The sequence below is a fragment of the Coregonus clupeaformis genome, chromosome 12 (assembly GCF_020615455.1).
Source record: "Coregonus clupeaformis isolate EN_2021a chromosome 12, ASM2061545v1, whole genome shotgun sequence".
Lineage (NCBI taxonomy): Eukaryota > Metazoa > Chordata > Actinopteri > Salmoniformes > Salmonidae > Coregonus > Coregonus clupeaformis.
Genome location: NC_059203.1, coordinates 60,878,072 through 60,902,766, shown reverse-complemented (window position 1 = coordinate 60,902,766; position 24,695 = coordinate 60,878,072). Strand labels below are relative to the sequence as shown.

General features: G+C 43.4%; 1 protein-coding gene across 1 annotated transcript in view; it reads left to right on the top strand.

Annotated features, from left to right (window-relative positions):
• Positions 1 to 23,051, top strand: part of LOC121578699 (protein phosphatase 1 regulatory inhibitor subunit 16B-like) — a 118,862-nt gene extending 95,811 nt beyond the window's left edge. Inside the window, exons 6-11 of the mRNA XM_041893089.2 lie at positions 6,154 to 6,278; positions 18,693 to 18,818; positions 19,032 to 19,107; positions 20,827 to 20,956; positions 21,264 to 21,435; positions 21,682 to 23,051. Of these exons, the coding sequence (XP_041749023.2) occupies positions 6,154 to 6,278; positions 18,693 to 18,818; positions 19,032 to 19,107; positions 20,827 to 20,956; positions 21,264 to 21,435; positions 21,682 to 22,161 (1,109 nt within the window). The 3' untranslated portion in view covers positions 22,162 to 23,051. The remainder of the gene's footprint in view (positions 1 to 6,153; positions 6,279 to 18,692; positions 18,819 to 19,031; positions 19,108 to 20,826; positions 20,957 to 21,263; positions 21,436 to 21,681) is intronic.
• Positions 23,052 to 24,695: the final 1,644 nt, after the last annotated feature.

Sequence of the window (24,695 nt, the reverse complement as noted above, 5' to 3'; positions counted from 1 at the left end):
ATACATTAGGAACTATGAAACGAGTTAAAATAAATCCTATTAAATCTATAAAAAACCTTTGTCACAGAAAAGTAGATGATTTGCAGTATGGATCAGATGAGATGGAGGTCATTATCACAAAATAAATTAATAGGGACATTTCTGGTATGCCACAGATTTTTTTTCATCCTCTGTAGCTCAGCTGGTAGAGCACGGCGCTTGTAACGCCAAGGTAGTGGGTTCGATCCCCGGGACCACCCATACACAAAAATGTATGCACGCATGACTGTAAGTCGCTTTGGATAAAAGCGTCTGCTAAATGGCATATTATTATTATTATTATCAAGGTGTGTCACGGTTCAAAAAAGGTTGGGAAGACTGCCCTATAAGGTGCTGTTGAGACTACTGTAGACCTTCATTGCAAAACAGTATGTTTTAATCAGGTATTTGGTGAATATTCACTGAACAAAAATATAAATGCAACATGCAACAATTTCAAAGATTTTACTGAGATACAGTTCATATAAGGAAATCAGTCAATTGAAATAAATTAATTAGGCCCTAATCTATGGATTTAACATGACAGACACCTTCAAAAAAAGGCAGGGGATTGGATCAGAAAACCAGTCAGTATCTGGTGTGACCACAATTTGCCTTATGCAGCGCGACACATCTCCTTCGCAATGAGTTGATCAGGCTGTTGATTGTGGCCTGTGGAATGTTGTCCCACTCCACTTCAATGGCTGTGCGAAGTTGCTGGATATTGGCGGGAACTGGAACACGCTGTCGATCCAGAGTATCCCAAACATGCTCAATGTCTGAGTATGCAGGCCATGGAATAAATGGGACATTTCCAGCTTCCAGGAATTGTGTACAGATTCTTGCAACATGGGGCCATGCATTATCATGCTGAAACAAGTTTCAAGTTTTAATGTCACATGCACAAGTACAGTGAAATGCCTTTCTTGCAAACTCAAAACCCAACAATGCAATAATCAATAACAATGTATTACTAGAAAAAAACATGGGGTATGCTCCCCCCCATTTCCTGTAGTCCACGATCAGCTCCTTGGTCTTGCTAACGTTGAGGGAGAGGTTGTTGCCTACCCTCACCACCTGGGGTTCGCCCGTCAGGAAGTCCAGGATCCAGGTGCAGAGGGAGGTGTTCAGACCCAGAGTCCTAAGCTTGGTGACGAGCTTGGAGGGGATAATAGTGTTGAACGCTGAGCTGTAGTCAATGAACAGTATTCTCACATAGATATTCCTCTTGTGTAGGTGGGTGAGGGCAGTGTGGAGAGCAATTGAGATTGCATCGTCTATGGATCTGTTGGGGTGGTATGCAAATTGGAGTAGGTCTAGGATGGCGGAGTTAATGTGTGCCATAACCAGCCTCTTAAACCACTTCATGATTACAGAAGTGAGTGCTACAGGGCAGTAGACATTGTGGCATGAAGCCTTAGAGTTCTTAGGAACAGGAATGATTGTGTTCATTTTAAAACGTGGGGATTACAGACTGGGACAAGTAGAGGTTGAAAATGACCGTGAAAATGCCTGTCAGCTGTTCTGCGCATGTTCTGAGAACGCCCCCTGGAATACTGTCGGGCCCCGCGGCCTTGTGGGTGTTGACCTGATTAAAGGCCCTTCTCACGTCGGCCTCGGAGAGCGAGATCACCCAGTCCTCTGGGTCTGTGACGGCCCTCACACCCAACTCAATGTTGTTGTTATCAAAGCGTGCATAAAATGCATTGAGTTCGTCTGGTAGAGAGGCATCGTTGGACAGATCACTGTTGGGTCTTCCTTTGTAATCCATAATGGACTGTAGCCCCTGCCACATGTCGGAGCCTGTGTAATATGATTCCACCTTATTCCTATATTGTCCTTTTGCTCGTTTGATGACTCTGCGGAGGTCATAGCGGGACTTCTTGTACTTATTCCTGTCTTCGGCCGTAACATCAGGGTTGTCTACGATAGCTATGTGTGTGGTAGCCCTGCTCTTTAGTTTAGCTCCAACCTCTGTGTTAATCCAGGGCTTTTGATTGGGGAAGCAGCGAACCTTCACCGTGGGTACAACGTCGCCAATGCATTTTCTAATGAAGCCAGTGACGGAGGTGGTTAGCTCCTCGATGTTATTGGTGGAGTCTCAAAACATATTCCAGCGCTAGCAAAGCAGTCCTGTAGCATAACCTCTGATTCTGGTGACCATTTCTCAACAGAGCGAATTGTGGGTACTTCCTGTTTTAGCTTTTGCTTGTAAACAGGAAGCAAGAGTACGGAGTCATGATCTGATTTGCCGAATGGCGGACGATGGAGGGCCTTGTATGCTTGCTTGTGGATAGAATAGCAGTGGTCTAGGACTTTATCGCCCCTAGTGACGTTGGAGACGTGTTGATGGAAGTTGGGCATCACATTTCTTAGTGACGCCAAATTAAAATCGCCGGCAACCAGAAAGGCAGCCTTTGGGTGTAGGGTTTCCTGCTTGTTTATAGCCTTGTACAGTTTGTTAAGTGCCAGCTTGTTATTTTTATTGTCCATAGGTAGAATGTATACAGCAGTCACGATAACAGCTAAAAACTCCCTCGGGAGGTAGAAGGGTTGGCATTTGACCATCAGGTATTCCAAGACAGGTGAAAAGTGGGTCGACACTTCAACCGCGCTGGAATTAGCACACCAGTTGGGGTTGATGAAGAGGCAACCCCCCCTCTATTTCCCCGACCCCACTGCGCTGTCCGCCCTGTGAATGGAGAATCCATCAAGTTGGATAGCCGTGTGGGGGTATCTTATCCGAGAGCCATGTTTCTGAAAAGCAAAGATTATTGCAGTTCCGAGAGTCCTGTTGGTAGCAAATCCGCGATCGGAGGTCATCTATCTTATTATCTAGTGACTGTACATTAGCCAGTAGAATGGAGGGAAGAGGTGGCCGGTTTTCCCTTTGCCTTAATCTCACCAGAATCTCCCCTCTCTTGCCTCTGGAACTCCGGCGTTTCCTCTTGGGTAGACCGAAAAATGGGTTGGAATTACAGAAAGAGCAGATGAGTCGAAGTAGAAGCCGGAATTGGGGTAAGTAACTGTTGATCTGAGTTCTTGTCGGTTGTAAGAAATAATAGCGGTTACATTTCGTTAAAATAGAGTCACAAAATAGCAAAGTTGAGTCAGAGCGGCCATACAGTATGGCACCCTCTTGTGCCAGGTGATGCAGCTGAAACATGAGGTGATGGCGGTAGATGAATGGCACAACAATGGGCCTCGGGATCTCGTCACGGTATCGCTGTGCATTCAAATTGCCATCGATAAAATGCAATTGTGTTCATTGTCAGTAGCTTATGCCTGCCCATACCATAACCCACCGCCACCATGGGGCACTCTGTTCACAATGTTGACATCAGCAAACCGCTCGCCCACACAACAGTTGAAACCGGGGTTCATCCGCGAAGAGCACTCTTCTCCAGCGTGCCATTTGCCATCGAAGGTGAGCATTTGCCAACTGAAGTCAGCTACGATGCCGAACTGCAGTCAGGTCAATACCCTGGTGTGGACGACGAGCACACAGATGAGCTTCCCTGAGATGGTTTCTGACAGTTTGTGCAGAAATTATTTGGTTGTGCAAACCCACAGTTTCATTCCGCAGGTAAAGAAGCCCGACGTGGAGGTTCTGGGCTGATGTGGTTACACGTGGTCTGCGGTTGTGAGGCCAGTTGGACATACTACCAGATTTTCTAAAATGACATTGGAGGTGGTTTATGGTAGAGAAATTAACATTAAATTCTCTGGCAACAGCTCTGGTGGACATTCCTGCAGTCAGCATGCCAATTGCACACTCCCTCAAAACTTGAGACATCTGTGTCATTGTGTTGTGTGACAAAACTGCACATTTTAGAGTGGCCTTTTATTGTCCCCAGCACAAGGTGCACCTGTGTAATGATCATGCTGTTTAATCAGCTTCTTGATATGCCACACCTGTCAGGTGGATGGATTATCTTGGCAAAGGAGTAATGCTCACTAACAGGGATGTAAACAAATTTGTGCACAAAATGTGAGAGAAATAAGCATTTTGTGCGTATGGAAAATTTCAGTTTATTTATTTCAGCTCATGAAACATGGGACCAACACTTTACATGTTGCGGTCATATTTTTGTTCAGTATATTTAGTATAGTTTTTAAAAGGATAACTTTTTGAATGTTCCACCCCTTCCTCCTCTTTGTCCGCAGCACTGAGTTAGAGCAATAGTCAGCCCTGAGCCTCAGAGAGCCCACAGCATTCACAGGTTCCAGCTTTCAAGGAGCCAGATCCTATAAACAGATGTATTATGTCAGCCAGGGGTGTGGGGGATGACAACACAACTGAGCATAGAGAATCCGAGTGGAGGGATAGTGGCAATGTGGGCTCACAACAGAACGGAACACATAGAGAAACACAGAGAAACCCAGTGGAGCCTGGAGATAGTGTAGTAGGAAGGTGATCTGAATGACTAATCATTTGATCAAAGGGAATCAGTCAATGTTGCTAATTACTCTCCTACTAGTGTTGCCAGCATCTTCTCTGCCAGTGATCTTCACAAAGTCTTCCAGCCAGACAGACAGGCACTGTTGCAGTCAAAACAAGAAGGAAGTAGAGTAGAACAGAGACAGGAGTCAGGAAGCTGTCCTGAGTCAGTGCTTTTGGTCTTGGAATATGACGTGAGAATCTTTGGTTGGTTGGTTGCCCCTTATGCTTATGTATCTTGGAGGAGATAAATAGTACACACTATTCATACTTATTCATATACAGTGCATTCGGAAAGTATTCAGACCCCTTTACTTTTTTTTTACGTTACAGCCTTATTCTAAAATGGATTGAATTGGGGTTTTTTCCCTCATCAATCTATACACAATTCCCCCATAATGGCAAAGCAAAACAGGTTTGTAATTTTTTTGGCAAATGTATTACAAATAATAATATCACATTCAGACCCTTTACTCAGTATTTTGTTGAAGCACCTTTGGCAGCGATTACAGCCTCGAGTCTTCTTGGGTATGACGCTACAAGCTTGGAACACCTGTATTTGGGGAGTTTCTCCCGTTATTCTCTGCAGATCCTCTCACGCTCTGTCAGGTTGGATGGGGAGCATCGCTGCACAGCTATTTTCAGGTCTCTCCAGAGATGTTCGATCGGGTTCAAATCCGGGCTCTGGCTGGGCCACTCAAGGACATTCAGAGACTTGTCCCGAAGCCACTCCTGCGTTGTCTTGGCTGTGTGCTTAGGGTTGTTGTCCTGTTGGAAGGTGAACCTTCGCCCCAGTCTGAGGTCCTGAGCGCTCTGGAGCAGGTTTTCATCAAGAATCTCTCTGTACTTTGCTCCGTTCATCTTTCACCTCGATCCTGACTAGTCTCCCAGTCCCTGCCGCTGAAAAACATCCCCACAGCATGATAGTGCCACCACCATGCTTTACCGTAGGGATGGTATCGGGTGGCCTTGTGGTTCCAAACTTCTTCCATTTAAGAATGATGGAGGCCACTGTGTTCTTGGGGATGTTTTGGTACCCTTCCCCAGAGCTGTGCCTTAACACAATCCTGTCTCGGAGCTCTACGGACAATTCCTTCCTTCCTTATGGCTTGGTTTTTGCTCTGACATGCACTGTCAACTATGGGATCTTATATAGACAGGTGTGTGCCTTTCAAATCATGGCCTATCAATTGAATTTACCACGTGGACTCCAATCAAGTTGTAGAAACATCTCAAGGATGATCAATGGAAACAGGATGCACTTGAGCTCAATTTCGAGTCTCATAGCAAAGGGTCTTAACACTTATGTAAATAAGGTATTTCTGTTTTTTATTTGTTATAAATTTGCACAAATAAATCAAAACATGTTCTCACTTTGTTATTATGGGATATTGTGTGTAGATTGATGAGGAAAAATGTGTATTTAATCCATGTTATAATAAGGTTGTAATGTCACAAAATGTGGAAAAAGTCAAGGGGTCTGAATACTTTCCGAATGCACTGTACTGGCCTGGTTACGCATCCACCATATATACTGCAGTTGGTGGAACCATGCTGGAAAGGGAGATATGAAAAAAAACACAACAAAAACAGAGTGAGGACAGTGCGGTTCAGGTCGACACGATAGTGTGAACGGGGTGTCATCTGTCTGTCTGTCTGACTTATATCACTTCTTATCTGTTTTTGGTTGACAGGCATCACCCAGGAGATGATCAACGAGACCCGGGCGTCTGTAGAGAGGAGAATGATGGGAGATATCCAGGAGCTGCTGACTGAGGGAGAGGACGTCAACCACCACGACTCACAAGGAGCTACTCTGGTGAGATGATATATACAGTGGGCTCTGGAAATATTGGATCCCTTGATAAAGATGAGCAAAAATACTATAAAAGAAATAATACAAATACTGAGCTTTTTTTACTATTATATTATTTCATACGAATGCAATTGCTTAGAGAAAGAGATTTTGTTTAACAAGTAATACAAATACAAATAAAAGATAGGGGTCCAAATGATTGGATCCCCTGTTTTCAATACTCCAGCACCCTCCCTTTCCGAGGATAACGACACTGAGCCTATTTCTAAAATGTTTTATGAGATTGGAGAACACATTGGGAGGGATCTTAGAACAGTCCTCCATACAGAATCTTTCCAGATCGTTTATATCCTTCGTCTGCGCTTATGGACTGCCCTCTTCAATTCAAGTCACAGGTTTTCAATGGGGTTCAAGTCTGGCGACTGAGATGGCCATTGCAAAATGTTGATTTTGTGGTCAATTAACCATTTCTTTGTGGATTTGGATGTGTGCTTTGGGTTATTGTCTTGCTGGAAGATTAATCTGACCATAGCCCCGCCTGGCGTTTGCTAAACGGCATTGGCACTTGGATTGGAATCGGTGCTATGGTCATATGACACGAAAATAGAAGTCTTTGGCCACTCACACCAGAGGTGGGTTTGGCCTTCGAAAGAACAATGCATATGTAGAAAATACCTCATCCCTACTGTAAAATATGGTGGTGGATCTTTGATGTTATGGGCAATGTTCCCTCTAATTTATTTTGGCACTGAGCAAATCTCAGGTCTGCTGAACGGTGTGAAAATTCTGTTCAACTTGAACACTGAGGCGGTACCCAATTTAAGTTACATTTATAACAGTGGCCAAGTAGGCTACTGTGGCTATTTGATCATAATGTAGGCCTATCAGAGTGGCCTACCATTTTTTTTTTATGAGAAAATGCATCCCATAACATTAACATGGAAATAGCTGTTCTATCATTCAGCCTACAGTAGCAGCCAATGTGTGGTGTTCAATGTAGACCTACATTCCATGAGACTTTTGAAAAAAAAACATGTAGGGATTGACATTAAAGGAGGTGACTGAAAATGTTGTTGTTTGATGCCAGAAACCACTTTCCATTATTATTCCCATACCATTATTACAGAGATTCAGACAAATTATGCTACCCTCTGCCTACTGGCTACTTAGCTTATTCAAACCTGTCTCAAAATACAACACTGCCCCTTTAAGACAGAAAAAAAGCTCTTTACCTGACTTGCTTTTCAAAGATAGCTAGAAATGCACACGTTTTGTGCTCTTGTAGGAAGCAACCAGTCCCCCATTGCTGACTAGAAATAAACTATAACTGGGCTAATAACTCACTTACTAGCAAAGAATATGAACAAATATACACACCTCGCTACATGCAGCTCTTGCTTTGATCTCAAAACAAGCGCATCTACTCGCGACCACTCATGCTGTAAATACAGTCCAGTTCAAAGTGAATGGCACAGATCCATATATGGCAATGGTCTATTTGCATATAGGGATACTGCAGCTCTGATTGGTTATGGCGCACCGATCTGTGTAGAGTATGGGCCTGAGTCGTGCCTGTCAATGCAATCGAATCCTACTCCAATGTGCTCTGCCTACAAGAAAATCTCTTGCATAGTTTGTTTTGTTTCGGTATGTTGCATTGAAAGTGGCTAATATTGCTTTGATTCGATCACAATTCACACAGTAGAGGTAAATGTTGGGAAACGTTGACAACTAAAGTGGAAAACTAGGCAGGCTTTTGTTCTTTGCGGCAGTCCCGGGGAACATTGGTTATGGGGTTATTTTGCTTAAACTGGTCCTGGGGCCCTTGTTAAGGTCAACGGCATCATGAACTTTACCAAGTACCAGGACATTTTAGCCAAAAACCTGGTTGCCTCTGCCAGGAGGCTGAAACTTGGCTGCAAGTGGATCTTCCAGGAAAACAATAAGCCCAAGCACACATCAAAATCCACAAAGAAATGGTTAATTGACCACAAAATCAACATTTTGCAATGGCCATCTCAGTTTCCAGACTCATTAAACGATGTCAAAAAAGCATATTTAAAAGGTTGCCAGCAGCACAGTTGCAGTCAACAACGCTCTGGATAACATAAAAACAGCCTAACCAGCTCTGCTAGAGCGATTAAAATGGTCAGAGTGAGCTGTTCTCTCATTTGTGTCTGGAAGTAGCTAGCAAGCTAGCCAACGTTGTCCAGTTAGCTTGGGTGCTTGACTGCTGTTGTTAGGTCAGAACGCTCAGATCAATCCTACTCCTCGGCCAGAGCGTCCAGTGTGCACGCTGAACGCTCCGAGAGCGAAACGCTCTGAATTTACGAATGGACAATCTGACAACGCTCTGAGTTTTTGAACACCCAGAGCGCACTCTGAGCACACTCTGGCACTCCAGATTTAAATTTACGAACACACCCGTAGTATAAACCAGCCTTTAGTCTTGAAATCTCTGGTTGTTTAGTACATGGCCTCACATGTGAATCCTTAAAGAGATGGGTGGGGCTAAGGCTTAAGAGGGTGTGAACCATGCTGAATAGGTGTAGACAAAGAAGACCTCTCCTGTAGGTGTACCAAAACATTCAAAGGCCATTTTCTCAAAAGTGAGGTTACATGTTTATGAACTTTCAAAACAGAATTACTTTCCCATTGTTCCTCAACTGTAGTGTATGATATACCATTTTCTAGCTCTGAGTCTCTACTTTTATCCTATGTAAAAAAAAAAAAAGTCAAATATAGCTCATTATTTGTATTTATTTTATACAGCCTTTTTTGCTCATCTTTATCAAAGGATCCAATAATTCCGGACCCCACTATATACAGTGGGGAAAAAAAGTATTTAGTCAGCCACCAATTGTGCAAGTTCTCCCACTTAAAAAGATGAGAGAGGCCTGTAATTTTCATCATAGGTACACGTCAACTATGACAGACAAAATGAGAAAAAAAATTCCAGAAAATCACATTGTAGGATTTTTAATGAATTTATTTGCAAATTATGGTGGAAAATAAGTATTTGGTCAATAACAAAAGTTTCTCAATACTTTGTTATATACCCTTTGTTGGCAATGACACAGGTCAAACATTTTCTGTAAGTCTTCACAAGGTTTTCACACACTGTTGCTGGTATTTTGGCCCATTCCTCCATGCAGATCTCCTCTAGAGCAGTGATGTTTTGGGGCTGTCGCTGGGCAACACAGACTTTCAACTCCCTCCAAAGATTTTCTATGGGGTTGAGATCTGGAGACTGGCTAGGCCACTCCAGGACCTTGAAATGCTTCTTACGAAGCCACTCCTTCGTTGCCCGGGCAGTGTGTTTGGGATCATTGTCATGCTGAAAGACCCAGCCACATTTCATCTTCAATGCCCTTGCTGATGGAAGGAGGTTTTCACTCAAAATCTCACGATACATGGCCCCATTCATTCTTTCCTTTACACGGATCAGTCGTCCTGGTCCCTTTGCAGAAAAACAGCCCCAAAGCATGATGTTTCCACCCCCCATGCTTCACAGTAGGTATGGTGTTCTTTGGATGCAACTCAGCATTATTTGTCCTCCAAACACAACGAGTTGAGTTTTTACCAAAAAGTTATATTTTGGTTTCATCTGACCATATGACATTCTCCCAATCCTCTTCTGGATCATCCAAATGCACTCTAGCAAACTTCAGACGGGCCTGGACATGTACTGGCTTAAGCAGGGGGACACGTCTGTCACTGCAGGATTTGAGTCCCTGGCGGCATAGTGTGTTACTGATGGTAGGCTTTGTTACTTTGGTCCCAGCTCTCTGCAGGTCATTCACTAGGTCCCCCCGTGTTGTTCTGGGATTTTTGCTCACCGTTCTTGTGATCATTTTGACCCCACAGGGTGAGATCTTGCGTGGAGCCCCAGATCGAGGGAGATTATCAGTGGTCTTGTATGTCTTCCATTTCCTAATAATTGCTCCCACAGTTGATTTCTTCAAACCAAGCTGCTTACCTATTGCAGATTCAGTCTTCCCAGCCTGGTGCAGGTCTACAATTTAGTTTCTGGTGTCTTTTGACAGCTCTTTGGTCTTGGCCATAGTGGAGTTTGGAGTGTGACTGTTTGAGGTTGTGGACAGGTGTCTTTTATACTGATAACAAGTTCAAACAGGTGCCATTAATACAGGTAACGAGTGGAGGACAGAGGAGCCTCTTAAAGAAGAAGTTACAGGTCTGTGAGAGCCAGAAATCTTGCTTGTTTGTAGGTGACCAAATACTTATTTTCCACCATAATTTGCAAATAAATTCATAAAAAATCCTACAATGTGATTTTCTGGATTTTTTTTCCTCATTTTGTCTGTCATAGTTGACGTGTACCTATGATGAAAATTACAGGCCTCTCTCATCTTTTTAAGTGGGAGAACTTGCACAATTGGTGGCTGACTAAATACTTTTTTTCCCCACTGTATATACCAGTCAAAAGTTTGGACACAGCTACTCATTCAAGGGTTTTTCTTTATTTTTTACTATTTTCTACATTGTAAAATAATAGTGAAGACATCAAAACTATGAAATAACACATGGAATCATGTAGTAACCCAAAAAGTGTTAAATCAAAATATAATTTAGATTTTAGATTCTTCAAAATAGCCACCCTTTGCCTTTGACAGCTTTGCACACTCTTGGCATTCTCTCAACCAGCTTCACCTGATTTGTTTAACACTTTTTTGGTTACTACATGATTCCATATGTGTTATTTCATAGTTTTGATGTCTTCACTATTATTCTACAATGTAGAAAATAGTTTTTTTTATTATTATTAAAGAAAAACCCTTGAATGAGTAGGTGTGTCCAAACTTTTGACTGGTACTGTATAAATAATGTTCAGTGGGGTCTGTGCTTTTTGTGTGCTTTTTGTGTACTTTTTGTGTACTTTTTGTGTGCTCCGTATGAGTTGCTGTGGCAATGAGAATGTAGTATAGGTAGTAAAGGAGTGTTTCATGTCAGTGCCTAGTCTACTGCGAGGATCACACGCTAGGTGTGATTAAGGTTCATGATATAAAAACACTGCATGAAAGGATTTGTCTCAATCGAAAACAAACACAATTGGATAAAAAATGGGGAAGGGACATTACATGAAACTATCCCAAAATAACTTTGGTAATCTTCAGTAATGCCGTGATTGAGAAGCTTGTCATCCAGCTTTATGCTGTCTGTTAATCTGTGTTTGATTTATGATGATAACAATCAAAGTAGAGCAACACAGAGAAAACATTCAACTGGTATCAAGATACATTTGTGCTAGTCTTCCAATACAGTTTAACAGGGATTCATTATAATGCTGTATTATGTGAGCTGAAAGGAAATGGTTGAATAATGGTATACGAGGAAAAGGTCATATAACCAATCAATGGCCACATAACATGGACTAGTATTTATGCATTTAGTTTACTGGGAAAGGTCAACCTTTCAAACGCATGCGTGCACACACATACACACACACACTCACACACACACACACACACACACACACACACACACACACACACACACACACACACCACTCACACACAAAGAGAGGGAGACACACAGAGAGGGAGAGCGAAAGATAAATATGTAAAACTCAGAGACATCCCAGTGACTTACTACAGGCAGGTGAGAGAGGCCAGGCGAGGACAAGGGATGATCCTTTTGGCTGACTAGTGAAAATCTCATTTTTAAATGTTCATATTCTGTTAACTCATACCCAAATAATGTTATTGACTCATCCTATACTCGTATTTGTGGCTAAAGCATAAATTGGAGAAAGAACACTTTAAAAACCCCAACTCAAACATTTTAAAAAAAGATTGCTATTTCCTCATAGAGGATGATGTCAACCTCCTTAGGAGAATGAGGTGGCCAATCAGCGGTCTATTCGCATTAATATTTTTAATTACTGGTACACGCTCACACCATTCTGTTGTTGGGGTACGGCCACACCATTCCAACGCAGAAAATCTGCTTTTTAACATACGTACAGTGGGGAGAACAAGTATTTGATACACTGCCAATTTTGCAGGTTTTCCTACTTACAAACATGTAGAGGTCTGTAATTTTTATCATAGGTACACTTCAACTGTGAGAGACGGAATCTAAAACAAAAATCCAGAAAATCACATTGTATGATTTTTAAGTAATTAATTTGCATTTTATTGCATGACATAAGTATTTGATCACCTACCAACCAGTAAGAATTCCGGCTCTCACAGACCTGTTAGTTTTTCTTTAAGAAGCCCTCCTGTTCTCCACTCATTACCTGTATTAACTGCACCTGTTTGAACTCGTTACCTGTATAAAAGACACCTGTCCACACACTCAATCAAACAGACTCAAACCTCTCCACAATGGCCAATAATAATAATAATAATATGCCATTTAGCAGACGCTTTTATCCAAAGCGACTTACAGTCATGCGTGCATACATTTTTGTGTATGGGTGGTCCCGGGGATCGAACCCACTACCTTGGCGTTACAAGCGCCGTGCTCTACCAGGCCAAGACCAGAGAGCTGTGTAAGGACATCAGGGAAGGGATAAAATTGTAGACCTGCACAAGGCTGGGATGGGCTACAGGACAATAGGCAAGCAGCTTGGTGAGAAGGCAACAACTGTTGGCGCAATTATTAGAAAATTGAAGAAGTTCAAGATGACGGTCAATCCCCCTTGGTCTGGGGCTCCATGCAAGATCTCACCTCGTGGGGCATCAATGATCATGAGGAAGGTGAGGGATCAGCCCAGAACTACACGGCAGGACCTGGTCAATGACCTGAAGAGAGCTGGGACCACAGTCTCAAAGAAAACCATTAGTAACACACTACGCCGTCATGGATTAAAATCCTGCAGCGCACGCAAGGTCCCCCTGCTCAAGCCAGCGCATGTCCAGGCCCATCTGAAGTTTGCCAATGACCATCTGGATGATCCAGAGGAGGAATGGGAGAAGGTCATGTGGTCTGATGAGACAAAAATAGAGCTTTTTTGTCTAAACTCCACTCGCCGTGTTTGGAGGAAGAAGAAGGATGAGTACAACCCCAAGAACACCATCCCAACCGTGAAGCATGGAGGTGGAAACATCATTCTTTGGGGATGCTTTTCTGCAAAGGGGACAGGACGACTGCACCGTATTGAGGGGAGGATGGATGGGGCCATGTATCGCGAGATCTTGGCCATCAACCTCCTTCCCTCAGTAAGAGCATTGAAGATGGGTCGTGGCTGGGTCTTCCAGCATGACAACGACCCGAAACACACAGCCAGGGCAACTAAGGAGTGGCTCCATAAGAAGCATCTCAAGGTCCTGGAGTGGCCTAGCCAGTCTCCAGACCTGAACCCAATAGAAAATATTTGGAGGGGAGCTGAAAGTCCGTATTGCCCAGCGACAGCCCCCGAAACCTGAAGGATCTGGAGAAGGTCTGTATGGAGGAGTGGGCCAAAATCCCTGCTGCAGTGTGTGCAAACCTGGTCAAGACCTACAGGAAACGTATGATCTCTGTAATTGCAAACAAAGGTTTCTTTACCAAATATTAAGTTCTGCTTTTCTGATGTATCAAATACTTATGTCATGCAATAAAATGCAAATTAATTACTTAAAAATCATACAATGTGAATTTCTGGATTTTTGTTTTAGATTCCGTCTCTCACAGTTGAAGTGTACCTATGATAAAAATTACAGACCTCTACATGCTTTGTAAGTAGGAAAACATGCAAAATCGGCAGTGTATCAAATACTTGTTCTCCCCACTGTATTTACCTTCTTTTTTTTTTAAGGAAAACTATTTCACTAATTTTGTAATTAATATATAGGTCATATTTAATAGAAATCTAGAAACACTGGACAGTTACTTTAAGGCTCATTCTCCATCCTCATTCCTCAGCTGAACTGAACCAGTCATTTAACAAGGCAGTCCGTCATTCCATCCAGGACTGCAAGAATTGAGCTGTTTTAAATATATTAATCACATTATTTTACTGTAACTCATTTATTTTATTATTAAATATTTATTCAGGAGACAACTTCATCTTGTTCTGATTCAGATTCCGGTAAGGCTTTTCTCTTGGCCCTGAGACAAGGGCAATAAAGATGAGAAGATGAGTTTACTCAAGGTTTAAGTTAAAATAAATCAACATACGTTTAGCACCAGATAGGGCTGTGGCGGTTATGAAATTTTGTCAGCCGGTGATTGTCAAGCAAATAACACACGGACTCACGGTAATTGACCGTTAATTAGCATAAACACGTTTAACATCTCCTGACTTCCACGCATAGCCTCCAAGCCACTGATGCAGACCTTTGGAACATCTACATTTAAAAAAGTATAATAAATCATTTTAATATAGCCTACACCATCACAATAAATCCATTATTTATTTTAGACAGGTCTAAAGAAACATGATATGAAGAAAATGTAGTCTATTTCAGAATAACAGAATAACATACTCTGAGTTGTCCTTATGTTAGGCCCTGATATGGCTATGTCATATGGCTGTGGGCTACACTAGTTCATTTAGCAGACAAGATTTGTTTAGAAAATGTTTATTTTATTTTATAGTATGAAGATTACAATTGAACATAGCTTAATAAAATAGAAAGTATATTTTTTCCAAACGATTTCAAAGGAAGTGCGCACATGCGGCTATTCTGTGTTGATTGTTTGACAAAGAAACTGGTCCTCCTATATGTTTAATTTAGAGTTATTTATGCAACTTTAGTTGTGATACAAACGTTAGGCTATATGTTTAGATGTTTAATTCTAAGGCTGCATGATGGGACTCTAATGGTGATTTGAAAAAAGTCGCAAGCTGCACAGACTTCATCAGTCTCTCGTTCACGATTTGACAAGCACTTGATAATATTCTCACCAGGCCTCGAATTTCCTGGCGGCATCCCCCTTGTGTAGCCGTAATGCACCCTAAAAAATCGATGCCTTTTGCGGCCAAAGTGGCCGTTGTGCCCTTGGGCTGAATATAATAGGCTAATTATAATTCCCTTCTCCCGGCTGCCGTGCTCCGAAGCACCTCTCACTCACATGGCTCTCTCAGATGTAGCCAATGCCCGTCACGCGATCGGTTCCTTCTCACAGGCATTTCAGCTAAGAAGTAGGCTACAAGTGAATGAAGACCAACACATCGGGGACGCAACTGCTCGTGTCCCTCTTATCAAACTCCAAGGCACATATTGTTAGATGTTAGAACTGTCCACATTTAGCCTACTTTTCGTCAGCCAACGAGATAAGTAGGCCAACAGCAAAAGCACTAGCTTATGTCAGTCTACTATCCCCCATAGTACAAAAATGGACCTATTCAATTGGTCAACTTATCCATCTGTGCATTAAATAAATATTCCAAACATACTCTGGGACAGTTGTGGGATGCGATATTAATACAACCACTTGCATCAAAACAAGTTTAAGAAGCAGTGATGCTGAACGTTTAGCTTAAAATGTTGATAAACTATTAGGCAATTTTTTCACATTATAAGCGAAGCAATGTGCACACGGCACAAATGTTCCAAAATGCAATCAATTAACAGGAAAACACTGTTCTCGAAAGTGACGGCAAATGTGATTATGCATGTAATGCTTTATTATAAAGGTGCATTTTTATGGTGAAAATGATCTCCCCCAACGTGAAATCCCCGCGCAGCCGATGTATGCCAGTTAGGCTCTACACCGGTTGTAAAAAGCATGAATGTGCTTAATTTTAAGAAGTTATTTGGCCATACAAACCTTATCAAAACATATAGGCCTATGGGCTAGGATACATGAGGTGTGTGTGAAAAGTCAACAAAAAAAAAAGGTATGCGCTGTTTCATGCCTTACTGCACAAGCTGGGCATCATTCACAAGTGATAATACATTATTCACAAGTGATAGGCTAATATTGTCACCCATCAGACCATTCTTAATTTAATGTCTTTACATATACTAAATAATACAGTGCATTCGGAAAGTATTCAGACCCCTTTACTTTTTCCACATTTTGTTACGTTACAGCCTTATTCTTAAATGGATTAAATTATTTTTTCCCCTCATCAATCGACACACAACCCCTTAATGACAAAGCGGAAACAGTTTTTTTGAAATTTTTGCACAGTTATGAAAAATAACAAACAGAAATACCTTATTTACATAAGTATTCAGACCCTTTGCTATGAGACTCGAAATTGAGCTCAGGTGCATCCTGTTTCCATTGATCATCCTTGAGATGTTTCTACAACTTGACTGGAGTCCACCTGTGATAAATCAATTTATTGGACATTATTTGGAAAGGCACACACCTGTCTATATAAGGTCCCACAGTTGACAGTGTATGTCAGAGCAAAAACCAAGCCATGAGGTCGAATGAATTGTCCGTAGAGCTCCGAGACAGGATTGTGTCGAGGCACAGATCTGGGGAAGGGTACCAATTTTTTTTGCAGCATTGAAGGTCCCCAAGAGCACAGTGGCCTCCATCATTCTTAAATGGAAGAAGTTTGGAACCACAAAGACTCTTCCTAGAGCTGGCCGCCCGGCCAATCTAAGCGGAGGTGACCAGGAACCCGATGGTCACTATGACAGAGCTCCAGAGTTCCTCTGTGGAGATGGGAGAACCTTCCAGAAGGACAACCATCTCTGCAGCACTCCACCAATCAGGCCTTTATGGTAGAGTGGCCAGACGGAAGCCACTCCTCAGTAAAAGGCACATGGCAGCCTATTTGGAGTTTGCCAAAATGCACCTAAAGGATTTTCAGACCATAAGAAACAAGATTCTCTGCTCTGATTAAACAAAGATTGAACTCTTTGGCCTGAATCCTAAGCATCACGTCTGGAGGAAACCTGGCACCATCCCTACGGTGAAGCATGGTGGTGGCAGCATAATGCTGTGGGGATGTTTTTCAGTGGTAGGGACTGGGAGAGTAGTCAGGAATGAGGGAAAGATTAACGGAGCAAAGTCCTGAGAGATCCTTGATAAAAACCTGCTCCAGACCGCTCAGGACCTCAGACTGGGTCGAAGGTTCACCTTCCAACAGGACCACGACATTTTACATTTTAGTCATTTAGCAGACGCTCTTATCCAGAGCGACTTACAGTTAGTGAGTGCATACATTTTCATACTGGCCCCCCGTGGGAATCGAACCCACAACCCTGGCGTTGCAAACGTCATGCTCTACCAACTGAGCTACACGGGGGGCCGGTAAGCACACAGCCAAGACAACACAGGAGTGGCTTCGGGACAAGTCTCTGAATGTCCTTGAGTGGCCCAGCCAGAGCCCGGACTTGAACCCGATCTAGCATCTCTGGAGAGACCTGAAAATAGCTGTGCAGCGACGCTCCCATCCAACCTGACAGAGCTTGAGAGGATCTGCAGAGAAAATGGGAGAAACTCCACAAATACAGGTGTGCCAAGCTTGTAGCGTCATACCCAAGAAGACTTGAGGCTGTGATCGCTGCCAAAGGTGCTTCAACAAAATGCACTGTATATAGACACGTGTGTTCCTTTCCAAATAATGTCCAATCAATTGAATTTACCACAGGTGGACTCCAATCAAGTTATAGAAACATCTCAAGGATGATCAATGGAAACAGGACTTACCTGAGCTCAATTTTGAGTCTCATAACAAAGGATCTGAATACTTATGCAAACATTTCTAAAAACCTGTTTTCACTTTAACACTTTTTAGAATAAGGCTGTAACGTAACTAAATGTGGAAAAAGTCAAGGGGTCTGAATACGTTTAGAATGCACTGTAAACAGTGAATGGAGGACGCTTTTCCAATGGTTCATTTTCATGCCAGCCAGGTACAACTCCTGTTGTAAAGCGAAGCAACGTGCTTAATATTCGGAAAGTTCATAAATATATATAGTAGGCCTAGCCTATAGAAAGCTGATGTGATCCTCCTCTTTTTAATAGAGGCCATTAAAACTCTGTTTTCTCAAGCAATTGCATAGCCTATAGAAATGTTACGCAACATGAGCTCATGGTTACTCATGAAGTGTTTGATTAGATTTTCGATTACATTTGCATTGATGTCAGAGTGATTAGAGGGACAATAGAGTGCTGAGTACCAGGCAGTTAGCAAGTTTGGTAGGATACTAATGACCATCAGCAGCATCAGAGCTTGGAGAAGCCTAATTACCATGACTAAACGGTCATGTGGAGTTTGACTGCCGTCATGACTCGTGACTGCCGGTGTGGCGGTAATACGGTCACCGTTACAGCCCTAGCACCAGAGTTAGCGTCCAACTTTGGTTCCAGTCAATCTATGGTTAATATATTTGAGAAAGGACAGAAAGAGTGACACAAAAGGATCCCAAGAGGGCATTAGATACTGTATATCAAAATAGCAGGTAGGGAATCTTTTCAAATACAAATATTTGTTGAAGTAGCTAACACTCTAAACTGACTATATTCCATCTATCTTCTCTCCTGTCCCCCATGCAGCTCCACATTGCAGCAGCTAATGGCTACGTCCAGGCTGCAGAGCTGCTGCTGGAGGGAGGGGCCAGGATGGACCAGAGAGACACTGACGGATGGCAGCCGCTCCACGCTGCAGCCTGCTGGGGTCAGGTGAGGTAACACACACAGGGGAGCATGGACACACAAGGGGTGCACAGAAACACAAGGGGTGCACAGAAACATATACGGGCACACACGGGCTCAGGCAAAGGGCAAACACAGACACACAGATGCATACAAACGAACACAAACACATACACACACTCTCTGAACATGATTGCGGATAGCCATGTAAATACTCATAGATACTCTCCATTGTTTCAGATGCATGTAGCAGAACTGTTGGTTTCTCACGGTGCCAGTCTCAATGCCAAGACGTACCTAGAGGAGACACCCATTGGTAAGTCGTCCCTATACAGTCGTGGTCAAAAGTTTTGAGAATGACACAGGTAATGGTCTTCACAAAGTTTTCTGCTTCAGTGTTTTTAGATATTTTTCTCAGATGTTACTATGGTATACTGAAGTATAATTACAAACATTCCATAAGTGTCAAAGGCTTTTATTGACAATTACATTAAGTTTATGCAAAGAGTCAATATTTGCAGTGTTGACCCATCTTTTTCAAAACCTCTGCAATCCGCCCTGGCATGCTGTCAATTATCTTCTGGGCCACATCCTGACTGGTGGCAGCCCATTCTTGCATAATCAATGCTTGGAGTTTGTCAGAATTTGTGGGTTTTTGTTTGTCCACCCGCCTCTTGAGGATTGACCACAAGTTCTCAATGGGATTAAAGTCTGGGGAGTTTCCTGGCCATGGAGCCAAAATTTCGATTTTTTGTTCCCCGAGCCACTTAGTTATCACCTTTGCCTTATGGCAAGGTGCTCCATCATGCTGGAAAAGGCATTGTTCGTCACCAAGCTGTTCTTGGATGGTTGGGAGAAGTTGCTCTCGGAGGATGTGTTGGTACCATTCTTTATTCATGGCTGTGTTCTTAGGCAAAATTGTGAGTGAGCCCACTCCCTTGGCTGAGAAGCAACCCCACAGATGAATGGTCTCAGGATGCTTTACTGTTGGCATGACACAGGACTGATGGTAGCGCTCACCTTGTCTTCTCCGGACAAGCTTTTTTCTGGATGCCCCAAACAATCGGAAAGGGGATTCATCAGAGAAAATGACTTTACCCCAGTCCTCAGCAGTCCAATCCCTGTACCTTTTGCAGAATATCAGTCTGTCCCTGATGTTTTTCCTGGAGAGAACTGGCTTCCTCGCTGCCCTTCTTGACACCAGGCCATCCTCCAAAAGTCTTTGCCTCACTGTGCGTGCAGATGCACTCACACCTGCCTGCTGCATTCCTGAGCAAGCTCTGCATTGGTGGTGCCCCGATCCCGCAGCTGAATCAACTTTAGGAGACGGTCCTGGCGCTTGCTGGACTTTCTTGGGCGCCCTGAATCTTTCTTCACAACAATTTAACCTCTCTCCTTGAAGTTCTTGATGATCCGATAAATGGTTGATTTAGGTGCAATCTTACTAGCAGCAATGTCTTTGTCAAGCACCACCCTCCTTTTAAAGCTTCCAGTCTGTTATTCTAACTCAATCAGCATGACAGAGTGATCTCTTGCCTTGTTCTCGTCAACACTCTCACCTCTGTTAATGAGAGAATCACTGACATGATGTCAGCTGGTCCTTTTGTGGCAGGGCTGAAATGCAGTGGAAATGTTTTTTTGGGATAAAGTTTTCATGGCAAAGAGGGACTTTGCAAATAATTGCAAGTCATCTGATCACTCTTCATAACATTCTGGAGTATATGCAAATTGCCATCATAAAAACTGAGGCCGCAGACTTTGTGAAAATGTATATTTGTGTCATTCTCAAAACATTTGACCACGACTGTAGAGATCAAAACTTTAGAGAACATTATGACCTTTCTGTTGTACTATCTCTATGGTCTGCCCCAACCTGCTGTTTATCATGAAAAAGGTGATGCTATACTGTATACATGATTACTGTACTAGGGTCTAAAACCCCATAGAAACCCACGGGGCCACCCCAGAGAAGTAGTTGATGTGGATTGTTGTGTTTTGGTTTCTGTGTGAGCTCTGACCTTTCTGTGACCTGTAGACCTGTGTGAGGACGAGGAGTTCCGTGCCATCCTGTTGGACCTGAAACACAAACACGACATTATCATGAAGTCTCAGCTCAAACACAAGACCTCCCTGTGTAGGAGGACGTCCAGCGCAGGCAGCCGTGGGTACGTACTGACCTCTGCTGGACAGAGAGGAAACTGCACACTAGTTGTTTTTTCTCTCTATTTTCTTCTGCAGTAGTGCTGTTCTATGGCGAGCCACAACACAAGGGATGGGCTGCTTTTGTTACAGCCTAACACATAATTCACCTAATTAAATAATAGCTGCATTTTCTTATTAGCCGAATCAGGTGTGTTGGTGCTGGGAATCCCAGTTACTAGCCTGGGATAAAACTAAAATGTGCCAGGACTAGGATAAAGAAACCATGACCACTGAACTACTCCCTGGACCCCTCTCCTCCTCTCTGTGTAGGAAAGTGGTACGGCGGGCCAGCCTGTCTGACAGACACAACCTTCGTGTGAAGGAATACGAGACAGAGGCCATCGTGTGGAGAGGTGGGAGGGAAGGAGGGAGGGAGGAGCAGGAGAAAGAGAAGGAGACCGACCAGGAGAACAGCCATCTGATCAATATGACTGTTACTATGGTTAGTCTGGATGAATGTTTCTCCTATCTTACATCTATCACAAAATGCAAATCATATCTGTGTGTGTAAACAAGACCATGCAGCTTATCATTTAACAAAGGAAGTAACGACCAGCCTGTAGCCATCTATTTAGTTTGTGAAGGAAATCATAGTAAAGGTTTGTTACAGTAATTGATAGCAGTAGTTGGTAACAGTATTGAGTAACAGTAGTTAGTAACAGTAATCTTAATGTCCTCTGTCTCCAAGGTGATTCCGGTGAAGCCAGTAGCGGAGAGGCCCAAGCTCCAGAAAATCCTTAAAGATCCTAGCGGCATCATCAAACAAAACGGCATCATCTCCACGACGACGTCCACGCCCGCTCCCAGTCAGTCGCCGCCCACCAATGGCGAGGCTCCATCCCCTGACACGAAGAGTGTGACATCTATTCAGCTGCCCGAGGACTCTTCCTCCTTGCCCAGGGAGCGTGCTCAGACACTGTCAGAACTGAAAAAGCAGAGGTCGGCCGCCAAGATGCTCAACCACCCGCTCTTCAACAGTCACCTTGGAAACGGCTCCACTGAAACCGCAGAGCCCCAGAGCCCTGTAGACTCCCGCATGCCGCTGGTCTCGTCCAATGGCAGCGCAGTTTACTACACCCCAGCCAGCGGGGACCCACCCATCCTCAAACTGAAACAGCCAATCGATGATGAGGAACTAAAGGGGCACAGCTGCTGCTGTGTCTCCTAGGGAGGGGTGGAGGTCACCCCAAGACACTGATTTAAGGTCAGGTTTACTATGTTCTCCTCCAATGCATTAAGGTTCGAGGAGGGTAAACTGATCCTAGATCTGTGCCGAAGGGTCACTTCTTCCCGGATAGAGCGTACCAGAGCAGGATGGTCATGTGACTGAAGCAGGAAGAGATTGCACAGAGGGACACCAAAAGGCGGAGCCAAGGTCCAAGAATGCAATAGGAGTGGAGCTGGTCCAACCAGGTGATTGGTTACCTGCCCCTACTCACTAGTTTTCCTACCCACTGCTGTTTCAACTCCTGGCCACACCAGTATGGAGGATAGGATACCCTTAGAGAAATGAATTGGGGAAGAGCCACACTGTGATAGCTTGTGGTCGATTGACAGGGAAAGTATGTGGTGGATACTGTTGATCTCCCTATGGAGTGTGTGGCTGAGATGGTCCGTAGACCATAAGAGTATGGAGGATACCCTTACTCCGGAGAACGGGCATGCCACTGTGATAGATTGTGGTTGATGTAGAGGGTAAGGAAGTGGAAGGAGATGGCCCTTAGCCCCTATGAGGAGAGAACTCTGGTGCCCTATAAAGCGATGGATGGCTAGGCAGCGTGCTCTCCCATGTTAAGCCTTTTGACTGAATCACTGTTTTCAAACCACATTCCTCAGTTTATCCACTGTTTCTGAAAGTGTGTGAGGAAAAAAAACTCCCAACATATCAGAATAATCTCTCTGTGTTATTACTGAAACAAAGGAGGGATAATCTTTCTTAAGAAGAATTCTTGTTCAAATGCTGACTATTTTAGAAAAGGGAAGGAATGGTTTATACCCGGGTGGCAGGTAGCCTAGCGGTTAGCGCGTTGGGCCAGTAACTGAAAGGCTGCTGGTTTGAATCCCAGAGCCGACAAGGTGAAGAAATCTGTTGATGTGCCCTTGAGCAAGGCACTTAACCCGAATTGCTCCTGTAAGTTGCTCTGGGTAAGAGCGTCTGCTAAATGACTAAAATGTAAATACAGAACAGTATTACTGTCAACGATCTATCTGCTCCTGTGAAGAAGGAGGATAGGAGCACTGCACTATAGACATTTGAAACAATGCAGCATTAAACTGTCTTTTCTCATCATCCGTCCATATCCAAACTTGCATCGATGAAGGTTGTAAAAAGGTGTTTGATATGCCCATGTCTTTTTGCTTATTTGTAGGTAATTTAATCAAAAATAAATGTTTGAAAATACAGTGCATAAGGAAAGTATTCAGCCCCCTTGACTTTTTCCACATTTTGTTACGTTACAGCCTTATTCTAAAATGGATAAAATAAACACAAACATCCTCATCAATCTACACACACTACCCCATAATGACAAAGTGAAACAGGTTTTTAGAAATGTTTGCAACGGAAAAAAAGAAATACTTTATTTACATACACAAAATAAATTAAATGTATGCACGCATGACTGTAAGTCGCTTTGGATAAAAGCGTCTGCTAAATGGCATATTATTTTATTATATTACATAAGTATTCACACCCTTTGCTATGAGACTCGAAATTGAGCTCAGGTGCATCCTGTTTCCATTAATCATCCTTGATGTTTCTACAACTTGATTGGAGTCCAATTGTGGTAAATTCAATTGATTGGACATGATTTCTATATAAGGTCCCATAGTTGACAGTGCATGTCAGAGCAAAAACCAAGCCATGAGGTCAAAGGAATTGTTCGTAGAGCTCTGAGACAGGATTGTGTCGAGGCACAGATCTGGGGAAGGGTACCAAAACATTTCTGCAGCATTGAAAGTCCCCAAGAACACAGTGGCTTCCATTACTCTTAAATGGAAGAAGTTTGGAACCACCAAGACTCTTCCTAGAGCTGGCCGCGCGGCCAAACTGACCAATCGGGGGAGAAGGGCCTTGGTCAGAGAGGTGACCAAGAACCCAATGGTCACTCTGACAGAGCTCCAGAGTTACTCTGTGGAGATGGGAGAACCTTCCAGAAGGACAACCATCTCTGCAGCACTCCACCAATCAGGCCTTTATGGGAGAGTGGCCAGACGGTAGCCACTCCTCAGTAAAAGGCACATGACAGCCCACTTGGAGTTTGTCAAAAGGCACCTAAAGGACTCTCAGACCATGAAAAACAAGATTCTCTGGTCTGATGAAACCAAGATGGAACTCTTTCGCTGAAATGCCAAGCGTCACATCTGGAGGAAACCTGGTACCATTCCTATGTTGAAGCATGGTGGTGGCAGCATCATGCTGTGTGGATGTTTTTCAGCGCCAGGGACTGGGAGACTAGTCAGGATCGTGGGAAAGATGAACGGAGCAAAGTATAGAGAGATCCTTGATGAAAATCTGCTCCAGAGCGCTCAGGACCTCAGACTGGGGTGAAGGTTCACCTTCCAACAGGACAATGACCCTAAGCACACAGCCAAGACAACACAGGAGTGGCTTCGGGACAAGTCTCTGAATGTCCTTGAGTGGCCCAGCCAGAGCCCGGACTTGAACCCGATCTAACATCTCTGGAGAGACCTGAAAATAGC